Raw genomic sequence first — 17,914 nt, 5'->3', positions numbered from 1 at the left:
ACTAATTTAATGATCCATAGTATTTCATAAAAACTTCCTCAGAAATTAAAATAATAGCATGTATAAAAGAGTTTCAAAATGAGAGAGGCAAGTAAATCAGAAGTGCCTTAAAGCACGATGAAGTCAGTCATCTGAGCATTAATCCAAACATAATGGAGCCAACACCACAATAAAGTATTCTTTTTAATGGATTATTATTGTTGTTAGTTTTATTTAAGTTCCAAGAGAATGCTACATTATTTCATATCCTTTGCCATGTGAATATGTTCCTATTTTTTCTACTAAACAGAAACTTAATCAAACCTTTGCCATATGAATGAAGTTGCGTAGAGGCCAATGAATGTTGGCTCCACAAGGAAGGAATTGAAAGCCAAATAAACTAGAGAGTTTAAATGAGTGGGAATCAATATCTCATTCCTCTCCTGCTGTTCCTTACTGCTGAATATTTTTAAGTGTGAACAGTTTTGAGTATGAACTGAGTAGAGTTTCTGAATATAGGGAGGAAAAAAAAATACTTTCTGGAATACTTTCTAAAAGGTGTAGGACCTGGAGAGCTTGGTGAAAGCCATGTACTGTGATGTTCTTTAGTTCTGTGCAGAATTAAGTCTCCAGTTCATATTTTTATGGTCCTCAATGCAGGCATGAATATTTCTTCTTCATGACTGAAATAAAATGCTACAGAGAAAACAAAAGAAACTAAAAATGTAAAGCATAGAGTGCTGCTCAGCAGAGGTAATTGTCTCCAGTGATGAATGCGAAGCACATGCATTTTGCAGATGAAGAGTAAAGCCCCAAAAGAAACTATAGTGTGATCATTTTCTCTGTTCTTAAAAATGTGCTTTCACTTTTCGTACTGCTGATACAAATCTCTTGGGTCAAATTTCATGTCTTGTCATGTTTTCACAGTAGTCTTTTATGTAGACCCAAGCATTTCAGCTCTGCCTACTTCAAACTGTTACATTGGACTCAACATAAATTGCTTCCTTAAGAAGAGCAAAGCACATCAGGGTACACAAGCATTTCTCTCTGTATAATTAGGGGTAGCAACTTCCTACATGTTAGAGCAGTTAGGATTGACTGGAAAATTGCCAGAATCATGCCCATCTTTAGCAAGGATTTGGTATCCACATCCTGTTTCATCCCACAGTGCGGTTGTCCCTTATAAACAGAACATCTGGCACATGTGTTAAAAATGCCTCTTGAAAAGGCTTGGACAATTGTTTTCTTCAGGCTGGTTGAATCTCTTCCTTGTAAAACTGAACCAATGTGAAACACGTAGAGAACTCTATAATGTATAAAAGGTCAAACGCCTACAGTATCTGCCTTCACAAGACCTGTAATATTCTCCTGCCTCCCATCTATACTCCATGTTACAATCTAAGATGCTTTCCTCTGTAAGTGTGAGGAGCAAAGGAAAGTGTGGAAGAGTCACTGAGTATCTCAACTTTATGCCTTCCATGAAGGATCTGCATGTAGCAGGATTGCGCTCATCAGGTTTAGGTGAGTGAGGAATAACAGCTTATGCCTTTTCTCCTTTTTTCCATAACCCATAAAAAAGTGCTCATAACAAGAATATATTTAATGGTTATTTGTGAACTTGTGAGGTTTCTTCAGTGAGGAACCTCTTAACATGTTTACTAGTATGTGTTGTGATTGTGGCGATCTCTAACTAGTAAGTCTTACCAGAGACATGAGTTGAAGCCATACCATTTACACCAAAGGGCACACCTTGTTGACCTGGTTTCAGACAACCTTCAGCCTGGGCAGACAACAATTATACTAGTAGGTCTGCTCTCTTTACTTAACTGCAAAGGTCTGATGTGCCGTATGGGTTTGAGATGGATACCACTTTTATTGTCAAAAATATTTTGATAATGCCATTGGTGCTTCTGCAATGCCAGAAATACAGTTTTGAGAAGGTCCCCTAATTATTGCAGAAACATACATGCTGATTCTGCAGATGAGTTTCAAAGATGTTTGTCTGGGTTTTGTTTTCCTTAGGCATTTGGCCGTGGACTGAAAGTGAGCAATTTGACAGGTTTGATGCAGGTCTGATTGAGAGGGATGTTGTTTTCCACGTGACCAGTTTCATTCGCAGACGCATTAAAAACAGGCCGGAGTTACTGGCCCTAGAGAAAAAAGTCAAAATTAATTACCTAATGTATTTGTTCTAGTAATGAGCAATGTCCTTCCCCCTTTCAACATGGCTTTTTTCCATCCAGTTAATGGGAGGAGTGATGCAGGGCTTGGCGCTGTGTGTGTGTTTGTGTTGGAGGAGCCTTCAAACCTGTCAAAGTGGTCATAATAGCACAATGTTGTGCTTTCAGACCTTCTTTCTGTCCTTGTCCTTTGCATTTGGTTAGTCCTGTGCTTTATTTAATCCATGCTCACTGAGATACAGAAAAAAGCAAGAGCGATCAGATTCCTTGCTTTGTGCTGCTTATAAATAATGAGATAAAATACCTGATTTCCATATAGAAGTAATTTTATGTGTATGTGTATATACGCATACCTGTACAGGGGTGTCTCTGTGTGTGTACATATATAGGTATATAGGACGCAATTCATCTCCTGGATAGCTCAAATTAAATCACCTGCAGTCACCTTTCATTGTTTAGTGATTTCTATTTATTCTAGTTACTTTGATGCAATGGAAAGTGCTGTTCAAAATAGTTCACTGCAGCAACTTTTATCTCAAACTAAGATGGTGCCACCTGGTAAAGAACCTTTCTTCTGAAATAAGATTTAAAGACAGGTCATCTTCAAAAGCCTAGAGAAAACAGAGCAATCTATCTTGGTTGTACCAATTTGTTGTATAAATTTCTCCAGGTTTCAAACTGCTGCCAGAATATGGAGCAGAAGATGGTCGTTTTTAGAGAGAAGCCTAAAAAAATTAGTGTCATTTTTTCTGTCTTCCCACTATCTAAAGCAGCTCAGCAGAAACCACAGCTTAACCTAAGCAGTTCAGCCCCATTTTTCTCTTTTCTTCTTGTTGTCTCCTCGTTGCAATTATCTGTGTTTAAGATTCTTTGACAGCCATGATCTGCTGTCACGGTGATCAAGCTGTCAAGCTGCTTCTTGCAGTGTAGGAAAGAGAGCTCACAACCTGTAACTCCCTAATCGGAAGCATCTGCTTGGTGCCTAGGGCAGGACGTCCTTATGTGCCCAGGCAGATTGCAGGTGAATGCAGCTACAACAAATGATATGGCTTTCTAGAAATGTTCAAACTGTAATTTCTTTACAAAGTTAGAAGTTCCTCATTATTCCCTTTGATTTTACAAAGTCTAATTAAAGTTGACCCAGTTAAGAACTCTTTATCAGTACCCACTTTTAAACTTCCCAGGCTCAGCCATGGTGCTAATTGTCCGTTAGAGCTGATAGAGATAGTGACATGCTTTTTGTTTTTCTAGATTCAAATCAGAATCAATGAATAAAATGCTGTCTGCTATAGAAAGTTTTGTCTAATTCATCAATTTCCAGTAGTCTCAGGCCAAGCCTTTTACTCTGTCTCCTGCAGTGCTGCCTGCTTAAATTCACTAACCTTCCCTGTCTTTGATTTGCCCTTATCAATGCCTCTTTACCTCCTTACTCCTTACCCCTTGCTCCTGGCCTCCTGGATCTTCACTGTTTGCTCTCTTTCCATTCCCTGTCTCCTGGATTTCTGCTGCTTCTTTCTCCTCAACCCTGACGGAGTATGAGAGTGCTATTTGATGCTGTCACCCACCTTCAGTGCCAGCCCACCTCACCAGGGAGATATGATCATAGAATCATAGAATGATTTGAGTTGGAAGGGATCTTAAAGACCATCCTGTTTCAACCTCCCTGCCATGGGCAGGGACACCTTCCACTAGACCAGGTTGCTGAAAGCCCCATCCAACCTGGCCTTGAACACTGCCAGGGAGGGGGCAGCCACAGCTTCTCTGGGCAACCTGTGCCAGTGCCTCACCACCCTCATAGTAAAAAATTTCTTCCTAATACCTAATCTAAGTCTACCCTCTCTCATTTTAAAACCATTGCCCCTCATTCTGTCACTACACTCCTTGATCCACAGTTCCTCCCCATCTTTCTTGTAGCCCCCCCCTTCAGGTACTGGAAGGCTGCAATAAGGTCTCCCTGCAGGCTTCTCTTCTCCAGGCTGAACAACCCCAACTCTCTCAGCCCTTCCTCACAGGGAGGGTGCTCCAGCCCCTGATCATCTTCGTGGCTCTCCTCTGTACCTGCTCCAACAGGGCCATGTCTGTCTTATGCTGGGGTCCCCAGAGCTGAAGACAGTCCTCCAGGTGGGGTCTCATGAGAGATGGTGATTGTGACCCAGCTTGATGTTTGTGAAGACACCTGGAACCAGCAATGAATGCCTGTTGGGCCTTTTTATTGCTTCAGTTCTTAAATATATCTTTTCTGTGCTTTTAATTTTTTTTTTTTTTTTAGTATTGTTCATTGTCTATCAATCTTAGTCAAGAAATTAATGCTTAATTATTATGTTGGTCTGAATATCATGATAAGGCAGTTACATAAAACTGGGACTGAAAAGAAGGAGTTGATAAGTTTAGGTCATGACCTCAAAATTAAGGAAGGGTGAGATTGGTGCTATTTTGTGATTCTGATGCAACTTCGCTCTGCTGAAGCTCTGCTCTGATGCCAGTGTGTGTGTGTGACACAAAGGAACTCCATCACAAGACTTCTTCTCCTTGTCCAATTTAGGAAACTGCCAGGCAGAAACGTCTATGCCCAGATGCACAATGAAAAAGAGCAGGAGATGACAAGCCCTGTTAATCACAGTGAGGACACCCAGAACATCATCCAGGGTGAGGAGTTTATTGATGATGATCTGGACTCTCAAACACTAGGTAACGCAAGAGGTAACTTCATTTTTAGTTAATAAATTTTCGTAAGTAATTGAATTTTAAATGATACTTGTTTTCATTTTAGCTTTTATTTTTCATTTTCTGCTCCGACTCAGGAGGAAGCAAATAGTACACTGCCAACAGAGGATTATCTCAGTTATCTTCTCTTGGCTTGTTTGTGATAGAGGCTAATGTATGGATGGCACGCCATATACAGCATGAGTACAGAGACAGTGCAGTTTAATGTCAGGAGACTTACTTGGACAATTTTAGAGAGTACTTATATTTGGTAGAACAGTATATTATAGGTAACAGTTGAATTAACTGAATAATGCCCTGTGTTAGTGAAAAATGGAGTTTAGGCCAGAAAGATTTGTAGAGTCAGTGTTCCATGATTTCAGATGGATTTTATCTAGATCCATTTGCTATATTTACCATCATATTCCAGTAGCATTTAAAGTTTTTATAATTAGAAACATTAAATTTATTCCTGTATAAAAAATATCATGAGTCTTCCCTGTTTTAGCTTGTAACTTACTAGTATTCTTGGGGTGGTCATAAGGAACCCATGAGAGAAACTTGCTGTGCCTGTCTCTCAGTGGAAATGATTCCAGTGTCAGATAGAGGTGTATATCCTGGCACCCTGTGGTTATTTTTAATGTAACACAGAATGCTGATCTATAAAGTTCATTTCTTGTAAAATTTACCATTGTGTTCAGACTGCTTTCAGGTCACAGGCTGAAAAGTGTAGGACAACGGACAAAGCTCCCCACTTCCATTTCTCCACATTTTGTGAAATACATCAGATAACCCAAAGCCTTTGGGATTTATAGCAGTAGATTCATGGCGTAACAGGCAACTGTAATGTCTGCATGAACCCACAGAAGAAGATGTGTTTTTGCTGCACTGTATGTAGCCTGGGGAAGGACAGAATTTTGGCAGAGGAGAGATTTCTTTATCTTGGGTTTCACCTTTATTGTTTGTTCTCAATGTTTTTATTTTCATTTGCTGAACTGTGTGCTGCTTCTAGGTTCTTGGAGGTGTTAGCTTTGAGGACAAGGGAAGAATCCAGCCTCCTGCTTTGCTTTGTGTATTTCTGTCTTTTCTTTGACAACCTTTGTGTATGAGTATCACTGTGTTTTCATTCAGATTTTGCAAGACGACCTTGATTGCACTCCTGACTCTACTGGAGATAGTTCCAAAAACAACCCTGGCAAAACAAAGTCTGTGTTAAAATTGTTTGATCTGCTCATCTCCAGGGTCTTTAGAGGAGAAGGCTGAATGCTGACAAAGTCTTTGCAGATTGTTGAAGTGGAGCATTCAAACACATCTAGTAATGTACAAAAACATAACTTCTTTTAATGGTAGCCAATCACTTCTGGCCTATTTATACAAGGCAGCTTGGGATGCTGGAATAAAGAAGCGCTACCCTGATTTGTAGCACATTCATAAATAATCTCTACTTGCCCTGCACTCCTTACTCAGAGAGAAAAAAAAAAATCTTCTATCTGGGCAGAGCATTATAAGGGTTAAAGAGTGCAAAATCAGTATGTCTGATATGAAACTGAAGACAGTTAGCAAACGTAGATCTTGAGGTGACTTGTGCTTCTGCAGGTTGTCAACACCGGCAGCATTTCCAGCAGAATGTAAAGAGTTCATTTCTGTGGATCATAATCATCCATATTCGTCAGCTACTGTACAGCTTTTAGACACAAGACTTTATATAAGACATAAAACTATACTTCTCCTTGCTGTACTGTTCTGTTGCTTGCAATACTTTCCACTAGCTCCTGTATCGCTCAGTACTGCCAAGAAAATATTCCTGTTAATGATAGTCCTCTATTTTATCTGGCTAGAGTATGAAACGTGTTATAGTCCCTGCTTTATATTAAATTCTGTTTTACGACTTTGTTTGCAGAAGGTTCCTATGCTATAGAAGTCCCTTCTAGTTCTGGGGAGCTGTCTCCCTCCCTGTTGGGAGATGTCGGCAGCAGCCTCTGCTCCATGCACAGCAGGGAGTTACAGGCCTGGGTTTCTGTTTGTTCTCTCTCTTCTCATAACTTTTGAATTTCCGCAGTACAGTATTTCCAGACTCACCCATCCACTTTTTTTGTTTTCTATATATTTTATGTTGCCTACTTTATCGCAACCCCCACCTTGGGACTCCTCAACACCATTACCTTGCAGTGACTCCTTCTGGGAGAAGTGGCAGCTTGAACAACTACAGAGTTCCCCTATTGCTGATGCCGGTCAGTGTCCAGTCCCAGGTCAGTGGCATGTCGAATGGACGCCTCAGGTTCCATTCTCCTCCCTCACCTGCACCCCTCGAGACAACTACACCTTTTTAAGCCACAAAGAGAACCAACTTATGCTGTCACTGGGATAGAAACCCTAGGAATTCACCACAAAACCACCACCATGAGCAAAAGCTTTGCACGAAAGTATGCTGTAGGTACACGGAGCTGTTGCACCAAACCTTCACCTGATCTGTTGGTTGATAAAAGCACTCTCTTTACGTGATTGACTTGTCCCTGCAATAAAAGGGGGATTTACTGTGAAGTGCCTGAAATAAACTAATCCTGGCCTTTTGTTTCTGTATTTTCATAGGCAATCACTCAGGCGTGGTTTTGAGCATCAACTCCAGAGAGATGCACAGTTACCTGGTTAGCTGATATTTACAGCTGAACACAAAACCCGAGAGACTCTTCTCTGTATTGTTTTATTTTTCCCTGGGATGTCACAAAATTTCAAATATGGCTGTAAATGCTGGTGGAGAGGAGGTTCCTTATCGGTCCTGTGGAAAAAAGTGTCCATCATCAGTTACTGAGGGAGAAGGATAATACGTCTTGTGTTCGCTCTATGGCCTGGGAACTCGTCACGATTGAAACTCAAGATATGGTAGCAAATTTGTAGCCCTAGGCACCTTCAATGCCACCTTATTTCTTTTCTGTATATGCTCTAGTTCTTTATGTTTATTTTTAGAAGGATTGACTGTAACTTCTTAATTATATTTTTAATTGAGGTATTCAGTGGAAGGCTTGGACTCTTCGGCCTGAAAAGGTGATTTTTACACAAGTGACTAGACCAGAACAGATGGTTGGTTGATCACAATGACATTTTTTTAGGAGGCCAAGTGTTTGTGTACTGGGAGGGGACTGAGCAAGGAGACAAATGCACTCCTAGTCGATACAAGCTCCTAACTTCAACATGTGTGAGACAATCTAATGAATTTAGGCTTAGCCCCTTCCGTGGATTAAAGGAAGTAAAGTGTTAATTAAGTTATAATATAGGATAATGCTCTTGTAAGTGTAGCAAGTCCTGACAAACCAACAGCACCAGTATCTCCCCCAATCCCACCCTGTGTGAAAGAAAAACACCAGCTTGATGCTATTTCCAGACCAGGTGCCTTCACTTGTGGACAGTCATTTCAGTTACTGTTTTCTTGTCTCCTGAGCAAGCACCTCTAGGATGATGGCAGCTGCCAGATGCGTTATCCTGTAAAGCCCTGTGCTGGTGGCCTGTCTCTTTTTAATTTTCCAGAGAGTGTAAATACCTCTTTTAGGTCACTTTCTTTGTATGGCTATTTTTTAAAATCTTGCCATTAGGGCAGTGGTGCCGGGTAGGTCAGAGCTCTCCTCCAGGCAGGACTGGGCAGCGCACCGCCATCTGCATGTCCTTCTCTGGGATTTTCCCTGGCTGTTTGCCCTTGCAGGCCGGGGTAGGCAAACTCTGACTGGACCTTTTCCACTCGGGTTGGTTCAGCGATCCAGAGGGCCGTGAGGAGGGTGGGCTGTGATTCAGGGGTTCGTGTTTCTGTTCCATCACCAAAGGGTGTCACCCAGCCCCTACCACCACTGACCCCTCTTTCTGCAGGGAGGACGGTGGGGCTTCTGAAGGAGCTGCCTGCAGAAAGTCTTGTGAGCCAGGTCAGGGTTTCCTAATCCCAGTTTTGTGAGTTGGGTCAGAATTTCCTTGTCCCAACCTCTGCATCCCTACGGTAGCAGCAGCACTGTAAATCCACACCCCACTGGTCTTTTCCCTGTGTTTTGTGGAGCCCTGTAGGAAATGGACTGTGGTGTGATGATTTTAAACATCTGGCATCTTGTGTGTCACAGCTGCCTGGAATTAGGATGCTTGTCTCAGAAACCTATATAATCTCTTCACTTTTTGCCTTCGATAGAGAATAAATAGCTCTTTGAGTAAAGAGCTGAATGTCATACTGATGCTAGTGGCAAGCTCACACACCACCTTGCTTAAGAGGATACAGATAGCTAACTACATCTTTCCGAATAAACAAACAGAAAATAATGAATGCTGGTAAGACAGAAAAGAACTGTCTTAAAATTATTGTATGCATTGGAGTCATTCTTCCATGTAGCTGTGGATGTCCTAGAGCATATTGTCATCAGATGTAACGGATTGCGGTGTAATATTTCAGTGTAGTACTGTAGGCTCTCACAAACCCCGCAGGATGTACGTGTAAAGCACAAGAAAATCTAGATTATAAACTTACTGTAAAGCACTAGATGGAAATGTTTAAGTGAAGATTCTGAAAAGCACTTGCAAACTGCTCAGGAAAATAATTTCAAAAATTCTTCTAAAATTTCTGCATATGTAGAGTGCCATGAAAACCAATTTACAGAGAAGCAATGCTCTAGCTGACTGTTGTATTGCCAGACTGTGTAGAAATCCAAGGTGTTGCATGTATCTGAGTCTGGGTTTCTTGAACAGACAGAAGTGCAAATACAAAATGTGCTGTGCATTGGAAACTCTTGGGATCGTTGCACCAGAGGCTTTCTGTTCTCACCAGCTCTTTCTGCTTTTTCTAGTGGAAATCAGCTGGAACAGAGAATAAAATCATATTGCAAACAGCTTGCTTGTTCCTATGAAAAGAATCTGAAGTGGGTTATTTGTATCGGGCAGGTGAGCAGCAGATTAGCCTCATGGACAAGGGATGGTGTGGAAGTTCTAGCTTGGAGTTGTTCTCCCACAGTTCGTCTGATTGGCAAAGCATGCTGGTGGAACTAGGTCACACGTTTTATTTATGCTTTAACAGCTACTTTAATGCATTTAATACAGGGTCATTTGTGTCTCTGGTAACAGGAGTCTTTTGGAACACTGTAGAATATTTAACCGCTTGGTACTCTAATTAACACTTAACACAATATAGTGCCTGTAATAATGTTTTTCGATGCTTACGAGTTTGATTCATGGAGCACTCCTGTGAGGTTGGTTTGTCATGTCTTAAAAACACTGTTTTCTAAAGAGTTATCAGTATTGCCATAAATGTATTAATAATATCCAGCAGATAATAAAGGAGGCCTTTGATTCCCTGGCAAGAATAATTTAAAATGAATTATTTTAAAACTGAGAAAATACCGTTGCCATTTTCCCATTCGTGGTGTCTTGCTTTGTCTTTAAATGAAAAGTCTCACTAGTGCTAGGTTTCGAATCTCTTGAACTACATCCATGAGGTCTTAGCATTTTATCCTTTATATGTATCTAAAATGCAGTATTTGTACATATACCAGTTAAATTTGTTAGTGAGGAAGGGTGATTTGATGGCTAAAAACCAGAAGATGGCTGTCAGGTACCTGGATTCTGTACCCAGGCTTTAGGCAAGTTACTTTACCTGTATGTGCCTCAGTTTCCCTACGTGTAAAATGGGCCTGATAGTAATTACCTACCTCACAGGGGTATTGTGAGGCTAAATTAATCACTGTTCAGGATTTTCCAAGTGAAATAATTTTATGAGCATAAATTATTAATAGTTTTGCTTTTTTTTGTTTTCCTTGTACTTCTTGCCGTTATTAAAGGTAGTCTGCTGAAACCAGATGCAATTATGTCTAAATGTAAAAAATGCCAAATCCAAAAAAAAGAAAAAAAGTGATTTGATTTAAAAACTGTTATTGGAACATATTGTTACATATGACAGCGTTGCAACTTTGGCTGTGATTTTGCTGAGTTACATGCTAATATCTTAAACACACTTTTCTGCACTGTTATTTGGTCAAAAGCCTTATAATAATCAGTGATACTTCTCAACACTGCTGTTGAACTGTACTGAAACCAACAAAACCTGCAGTGTGTTGGCCTCATTTACGTCTTTTGGCCTTCTTAAACTCCTATGTATCTGCAGCTTCAAATATACCCTGTACTTTTCAGAGTGCTCCAAGCAGTACTGATCTGAAGTGTTCTAACAGAGCCATCAAGATTTACAGCTGTTATCTTTGCTTTGGCATTGAGTGTTTATATGGCTTTGGAATGGTCCATCCATAAAGTGCTCAGAAATGCTCAAAAGACATTTAGGGAAAATCCATACAGTGTAAATTAATTTCTCAAAAATAAAAGCAGTATAAACCAATGTATGTTTTTATACCCTGTAGGAGAGGGTGTTGGAAATGGCTATGAAGAAATAGAAGGTACCAGCCTGAGGCAAGATGTTTTTTAGTATCTCCAATTCGCTTCCAATTTGTTTGAACTGTTTTAGGATATTCTTATTGGATCATATCTTTCTTGATGAGTTTTCTTCTTTTAGTGTCCAGTGTAAAGAGGAGTGAAATGTTTATTCATATAAAATAGATGATATGTTAAATTACTGCCTTCTGGACCGATAGAGACACATTGGTGGTTTGCCATTAGTAGTTCCTAGTAGAAAGGAGATGTTGTCTGATGATGATGGTTAGCTGTGGTTTCAGTCCAATGAGACATCCCTGTAGTGGGAATACTCTGCTACTGCATGCTGTCTCTTGATTAGAGGTTGGTAGAATGGAACTGCAGTGGTTTCCATCCTCCTTATATAAATAGATGCTCAGAGAAATGTGGGTTTTTACTATTTTTAAGAAATTAAACATATGCATTTGTTTGCAGTGACTTTTTGATGATGAACCAGTGGTTCTGATATACTTTAAATTTCTAGTACTACTTGAAGTTGAATACAACGTTGCTAAGGTGATAGAATTGATGACCACTTCAATTGTAGGTTTTTCCTATGTTTCCTATAGAAATAGGTTTAGTGATTTTTTATTAATGAGGCTTGTGGAGGAAAAAAGACACTAAAATTTTTATTTCAATGCAGACTCACGAACAGTTGGGGTTGTTACTATATATTGATTGATACCACTGTATTATTTCCATCTTCATTTTTATTTCGTAGTTTTAGGTGAAAGTAAGTGCACATTTCTCTCAAAATACTGGCTTTCCACCAGGAAGAAATTTATAAGCGTTTACCTTTATAAATATTGATTTCTGAGATGCAAAATTTTGTTGGATCTTCTAAGTCCAGCTGCTTCCTGGCTCGTTTTCTCTGTTCTGGTCCCAGTTTTCATATTGCTTCTGCAACTTCCTGTACAAGACTGGCATATAGCCGAATCTTACCCGTCTCAGAAAGTCTTTCTGAAACTTCCACTAGAATAGCATTTAATTGCCTAGTAGTAGGTATCGGCTCAGAGTGTTTTCCTAATATTAAGTGTTATGTTTCCATGTCTCTTATTTCTGTTTGATATTTGAGTACTAGCCCTCTCCGTGCCATTTAAATGCATGTTTATTCCCATTGTAGATATATATGTAATGTTTTTCTCCTATTTTCAGACTACGATTGTCAAAGTGACAAATTTTGCAATCACTGAGACCCCCAGTTAGCTTTTGCAATTAAAAGCCTGGCCCTGCAGTGTTTGGGAAATGTCAAGCTGTGCACTCTTAATTTTTTAATCTTCTTTTGTGATTCAGCCCTGCTACCTAATTGATCAGCTCGGCAGCTTTTCTCCCCATTCGTTTTGTAACCTCAAGCTGGAGGGAGTGCAGAAGGGTTTCTCAATGTCGAGACTCACTAGAACAGCTCACTTCCTGAATCTGAGCGGGAATGTGGTGTGGACTAACTTTTTAATTTTCATTTCTTTTCAAGTATGTTGCATAGCGCAGAGAGGATTATATATACCATCAGGGAAATCCGGACTTGTAATGGCACTACATGATGGTGTGAGGACTAAAGAATGCATTCCTTTTAGAAGCTGTGTATTTTTTTTTATCTGGAAATTGATACATACAGCTAATTAGTTTCATAATTTTTAATATGTGAGATCTCATTTCTTTAAGTCTTCAGTCCCAGCCTTTTTCCTTCTGTTAAATGGAGTAGCAAATTACTTAACTTATGAATTGTGGAGCCGTGTATGACTGACTGAAGGATTTTCGTTCTTTTAGTCTCTTTTTTTTTCCCCCTCCTTATGTGAAGCTTGTCAGAATTACTATTGTCAGCTAGTTTATATGCTGATAACTAAGATGATCTTCTGGAAGACAGTACCTAAGACAAGAAATACTGGAAGGCTTAGAAATATGTACTCTGAAGTGCTATGTGATCAGTGCCAGACTATGAATATGCTGGACAAAACAAAATCCTTATCAAAGAGCTGTTATGGTTTGTATTAAAATACTTTTTTTATTAGTATCTCAAAAAATACATGTTCTTAATTGCATACCCTTTGTCTCTCTCTCCTTCCAGATTGGTTTTCTTTTAGGAGTGACATTTATTAGCCCTGAAAAAGGTGGATTCTTTCCCTTACAAAAGTACTTATGTTTAAAATTACTTCCTTGCAACACTCAAAAGCATTACACAAACTTCAGCTTTATTGATCAGACTTGATTTCTGGTTCTCTGTAGAATTTGTATCTTTACACTAATTTGTTGCAATACAGTGGACATAAAGCCCTGTTGGGCAGCAATAATGCATGCAGCACTGCATGAGGCTACTTAAATAATATGCCTTGGTTGCACATATTTTTAATGGTATAACGAGTACTTTACTTACCAGGAGGGCCAGGCGTTCCAAATAACTTTCTTAGCATGTCTTAGATTTCTGTGTTATTTGTCGCTAATTTTAGCCAGCTTTTGATACTTATATTTAGTTCTTACTGACAGTGTCTGCTCATGCAGATCAAAAGGCAAGAATTGGCTTGTTCTTTTTTTTAAAAAAAAAGTATTAATTCACAACATTTGCTTATTAATTAAAACAGTTTAAAAAGGAAATCTTTCTGAAATGGTGAAAGAGATGCTTTTTAATGAGAAAAGCTCATACAGGAAAACAGCAGACTTGTAGCCACACATTTTTTGAGACGTCCTGGTTATGGATTATGGGTAGGCAGGACAATGCAGAAGGAGAAGTGTACACCCCAAACATCAGTAACGTGCACATAGGCAGTTTGCAAATGATCAAACTAGTCTAAAGGAGACAATTTTAATATACCACTTATATGTCCCAGATTCACAAAGGGCATTTAGATGGTGAAGATCACAGAATATCATCACAGACATAAGAAGATGCCCAATTCCAATGCACCATTTGCTTGTAAATACACTCCTCTCTTTGCGGTTAACCCTTTAAGATGCTGAACTCGTCAGAGAAGTGGCCTGTGTTGTTTAATGCTTCCAAATTTTTACTAAGTAATTGGTGGAACTTTATAGAAGAAAACTGTCTGAATTTCCATTCTTTTCTGTTTCTCCTCGTTTCTTCCCTCCTTTTTTGGTGCCTTTGTTCTTTTTCATCACTGCTGCTGTTTGCTGCTCTGCTGTGCCTGCCGCCTCCTCCTGATGACAGTTCGCTACAGTCCACTTTTTTCTTCCTTACTTTTTGGATTGCTTTATGTTCTGTTTCTGTCTGTGTTTTTATTTGGATACACACCCTATTGTGTCCTGAGTGATAACAGGAAGAATCATGGTGTCCTCCTCATCCCTGTCTCTCCTCTGAGCTCTGCTGTATTGCCTGGGCTGACGTAGGTCCCCTGTGCTCTGTCTCACTGCAGTCCATGCTGCCTGTTTCTTTCCCACTTTCAGTTCTTTCAATCCTTTCACTTTTAATTTTGACTCTCATTTTCTCTAAATCTTTCTGGAACTCTTTCCTTTTGCCTTTTCAGGACTTCTTTCAGCTGCCTGTCCCGGAGAGCACATACTTCTGGTCTGAGATGTGGATGAGTGTTGTACTCCATGGAAGAATAAATAACTAGCATTTTCCCCTCTCATCCATGTATATATTGACCTTGCTGTCTCTGTAGCGGAAAATCTATACTTAATTGACAGACAGCTGTACCCGTGATCTCCCAAATGCCTCCTCCTGCCTCATTGCAGGTTATGGGGATGAGACATGGTGCTTGCGTTGGTTTCCTGGAGCACAGCAAGGGCTGCCTTGCGTTGCCAGCCCTTCAAGCTGGCAGCTACAGAACTGCAGCGAGGTTGGGCAGAGACACCTGGCCAGGCCATTGGGCTGCATTTGTATTTCAGTAGGGGAAATACGGAGGCCCAAGCTAGTACAGCACCTTTTAGATCAATTTTTACAACCTGACGCTGAAGAATAGGTGGGGTAAAGAGGGTCCATTGCTAACAGAGAAGCAGGACCAGGGATTATTCCTCTTGGGAGCAATTGGACTTGTCAGGTTTATGGGACAGGTCTGGAGGCAGAGGCAAATGGCTTGCTTTCAAGTTCTATAAAATAAAAAGTTTAAGTGTAGTCACCAGATGGGTTTAGCAGAACCTTCTTGTTGGGGACCCTGGAGAAGCTGATGGGAATAAGATAACTGAAAAGCTCAACGGTGTCTTTGAGGGGTAGAGCCTGTGTTAGAGAGGGAGTGTATGTGAGAGAGATGCAGGAGGGAGGGGAGCACAAGACTAAACAGGACAAGGAAAAACAGGGAGAAAGTCAGTGTTACCAGTCTGTATGATTTTGCCATGAGTTGTTGATATTGTTTTGCTGAAGCCTTGTAGCTGACTTTAATTCGTAATGGCACATATTTTCAGTGTTGTTGGTTGCATACTGAGACTTCAAACCACGAGTATAAATTGATGCAGCACCAGGAATATGCAAAATTATCAGCATTTCTGCCTGTATTTTAAGAGGTATCTGACTCACAGCAACATCCCACCTGAGGTGCATGGAAAAGAAGTTGCTTCCCAGGAGCCAGGATGCATGTACGTGTGCTCCAGAGGTATCTCCAACGTAGGTTTACTTCTGAGATGATTGTAAGGCATTTGCTAATGGTGTTCCTGCTTAGCACAGCACAGAGCTGGGAGGCAAGGGAGAAGAATTATTTTACAGGGTCTGTGTCTTGGATTTATGCTACTTAAATATAATTTGCTAGAATCCCTCTACGAGCTGTTATTTTATAATGTTTAGAGAGGATGAATGGAGTTGGTATAGTATTCCTGAGGGTAAATACCAGCCACTGGAGTTTGCTGAACATGTGACTAGAAATTTTAATTTTAGGAACACAGAGTTCCTCCATTTCATATACACACCAGGCATTTGAGTACAGCTCCTTTTTTATTTGTCACTGACAAGCTATGATTTATTTCCTCATGGGTGCAAGTCGTGAGCTACGCTTGCTGCAGTGCAGAAGGCTCTGGAGGGGAAACGTAATCAAATGGAGAAGTATACAAAGTATACTTGAATTTTTCCATCTTGATCCCAGTTTCTTCTGAGTTGCTTTTCTGATTGTGGTTCTGCCAGTAAGCTGCGTTGATGTCAAAAGAGGATTAACTCATTTTTATCCTCTTCTGTGTGTTTCTTTGCAAAAGAGGAGGTGTTTCTAAAGAATATCACACCAGTGCATTGCAAGTGTGGTTTTAGGGGACATCGACTATTGCCCTTCCTTACCGAAATGAAATTATCATAGTGTCATTGCTCTGTATTTATGAAGCTGAATATCAGTTCATCCTGGATTCAGTATTGGAGGAAGATTTGGAGAGATAATGAGAGTTGGAATGGGAGAATTTTCCATTTTCAGAGTACAGGATGAATACTGGCCTATTTACAGTGCATCTGTGGCTGTTTCAGCACATGTGGGTCCAAAATCTCTCCTTCCAGACTCAGACAGATCAATCATACGGATTTTGCTGGTATTACCCATATGAACAAACGGAGGAAAAAATTTGCCATTAAAGCAACCCCAAATCATATTTTTTGGCCAATTAGCGCTACAGCTCTTGGTAAAGATATGACAGCCGATAAAAACTAGACTTGACATACTCGTGAAGATGCACAAAGCATTTCTTGTTACCCTGTTGTTCATGTGGAGCATTATTTATTTGGCATTGCAGGACCAAATTCTACCCTAATTTATGACCATGCAGTTCCACGGGCTTTGTCAGCTCAGCTTTGTGTTACGGAAGAAAGGCGCTCGCCCACGGTGAATTTGAAATGTAGCTGCAGGCAAAAATCCATGGTCATCTTGCTGCATCTGTATTCACACAGGTGATGGGCCGATTTCGCCTGTAATTCTTATTCCCGTGGTTAGCAAGAGAGTACTACGGATAGTTGCAAGCTAGTTACAACCAAGGTAGAACTTAGTTTTTTAAGTACTCCAACTGCTTTTCCACAATACGATCAGCAAATGCTGAACACTGTGTTTCTAACTGGATTTCTGACAACGGGGCCCTTCCAATCCGTGTAAAGGCTCTTGGCAGCCATCAATATGCTCTAGTCCATACCTTTAACACACATGACTACGCAGTCCTCTCCTTTTGCCTTAGCACATGCTAGTATTCGTGAAAACAGTACATGCCTTTTCCTAATTTTGTTTCAGGATACCTTGACTTTGAGCAGGTTTCTTTGTACACATTATCAGGGCTCAAGGGAAGAATGAAATTCATCTGTAACTGGCTCATTGTCATAAATGGGGAAAAGTTGTTATTTGTATATTTTTGTAAATATGTAACATTTAATGGCAGTTTTGTAGTGACGTGCTGTTTTTGAGGAAAAAAATAAAATATATGTTTGAATATGCTTATTGTAACACTTAACTGTGATTCAATTGCACAATTAATAGCTTAATCAAAAGTCTTGTGCAATATGTAGTGCACACACATAACCAAGTATCTGTTAGTGATCCACAACCAAGTTTTTGGCAACTTTTAATGATGGTGATGAACTGTGCAGTACGGTTTATCACGGTCTCTTTCAGCTTCCAAACATGTAGCAGGCAAACTACTGTATACGTACCTGTGTACTCCACTGCATCCAAAGGTATGCATTTGTCCTGAGAACCTGCACTACAGGTTTTTCTTTAATAAAATTTGGTTCTAAACTA

General features: G+C 40.0%; 1 protein-coding gene across 4 annotated transcripts in view; it reads left to right on the top strand.

Annotated features, from left to right (window-relative positions):
- Window positions 1-17,914, top strand: part of SORCS2 (sortilin related VPS10 domain containing receptor 2) — a 595,440-nt gene extending 577,526 nt beyond the window's left edge. The window contains exons 26-28 of one of the 4 annotated variants that reach the window (XM_075420456.1): window positions 4,702-4,859; window positions 7,032-7,111; window positions 7,452-17,914. In XM_075420456.1, coding sequence (XP_075276571.1) covers window positions 4,702-4,859; window positions 7,032-7,111; window positions 7,452-7,475 — 262 coding nt within the window. In that variant the 3' untranslated portion in view covers window positions 7,476-17,914. The remainder of the gene's footprint in view (window positions 1-4,701; window positions 4,860-7,031; window positions 7,112-7,451) is intronic. The other 3 variants (XM_075420458.1, XM_075420460.1, XM_075420459.1) reach the window with 3 other exon arrangements.

This window comes from Opisthocomus hoazin, chromosome 5 (genome assembly GCF_030867145.1).
Source record: "Opisthocomus hoazin isolate bOpiHoa1 chromosome 5, bOpiHoa1.hap1, whole genome shotgun sequence".
NCBI classification, from domain to species: domain Eukaryota; kingdom Metazoa; phylum Chordata; class Aves; order Opisthocomiformes; family Opisthocomidae; genus Opisthocomus; species Opisthocomus hoazin.
The sequence above is the reverse complement of the archived record's forward strand: the minus strand, read 5'-3'. Positions and strand labels throughout refer to the sequence as shown.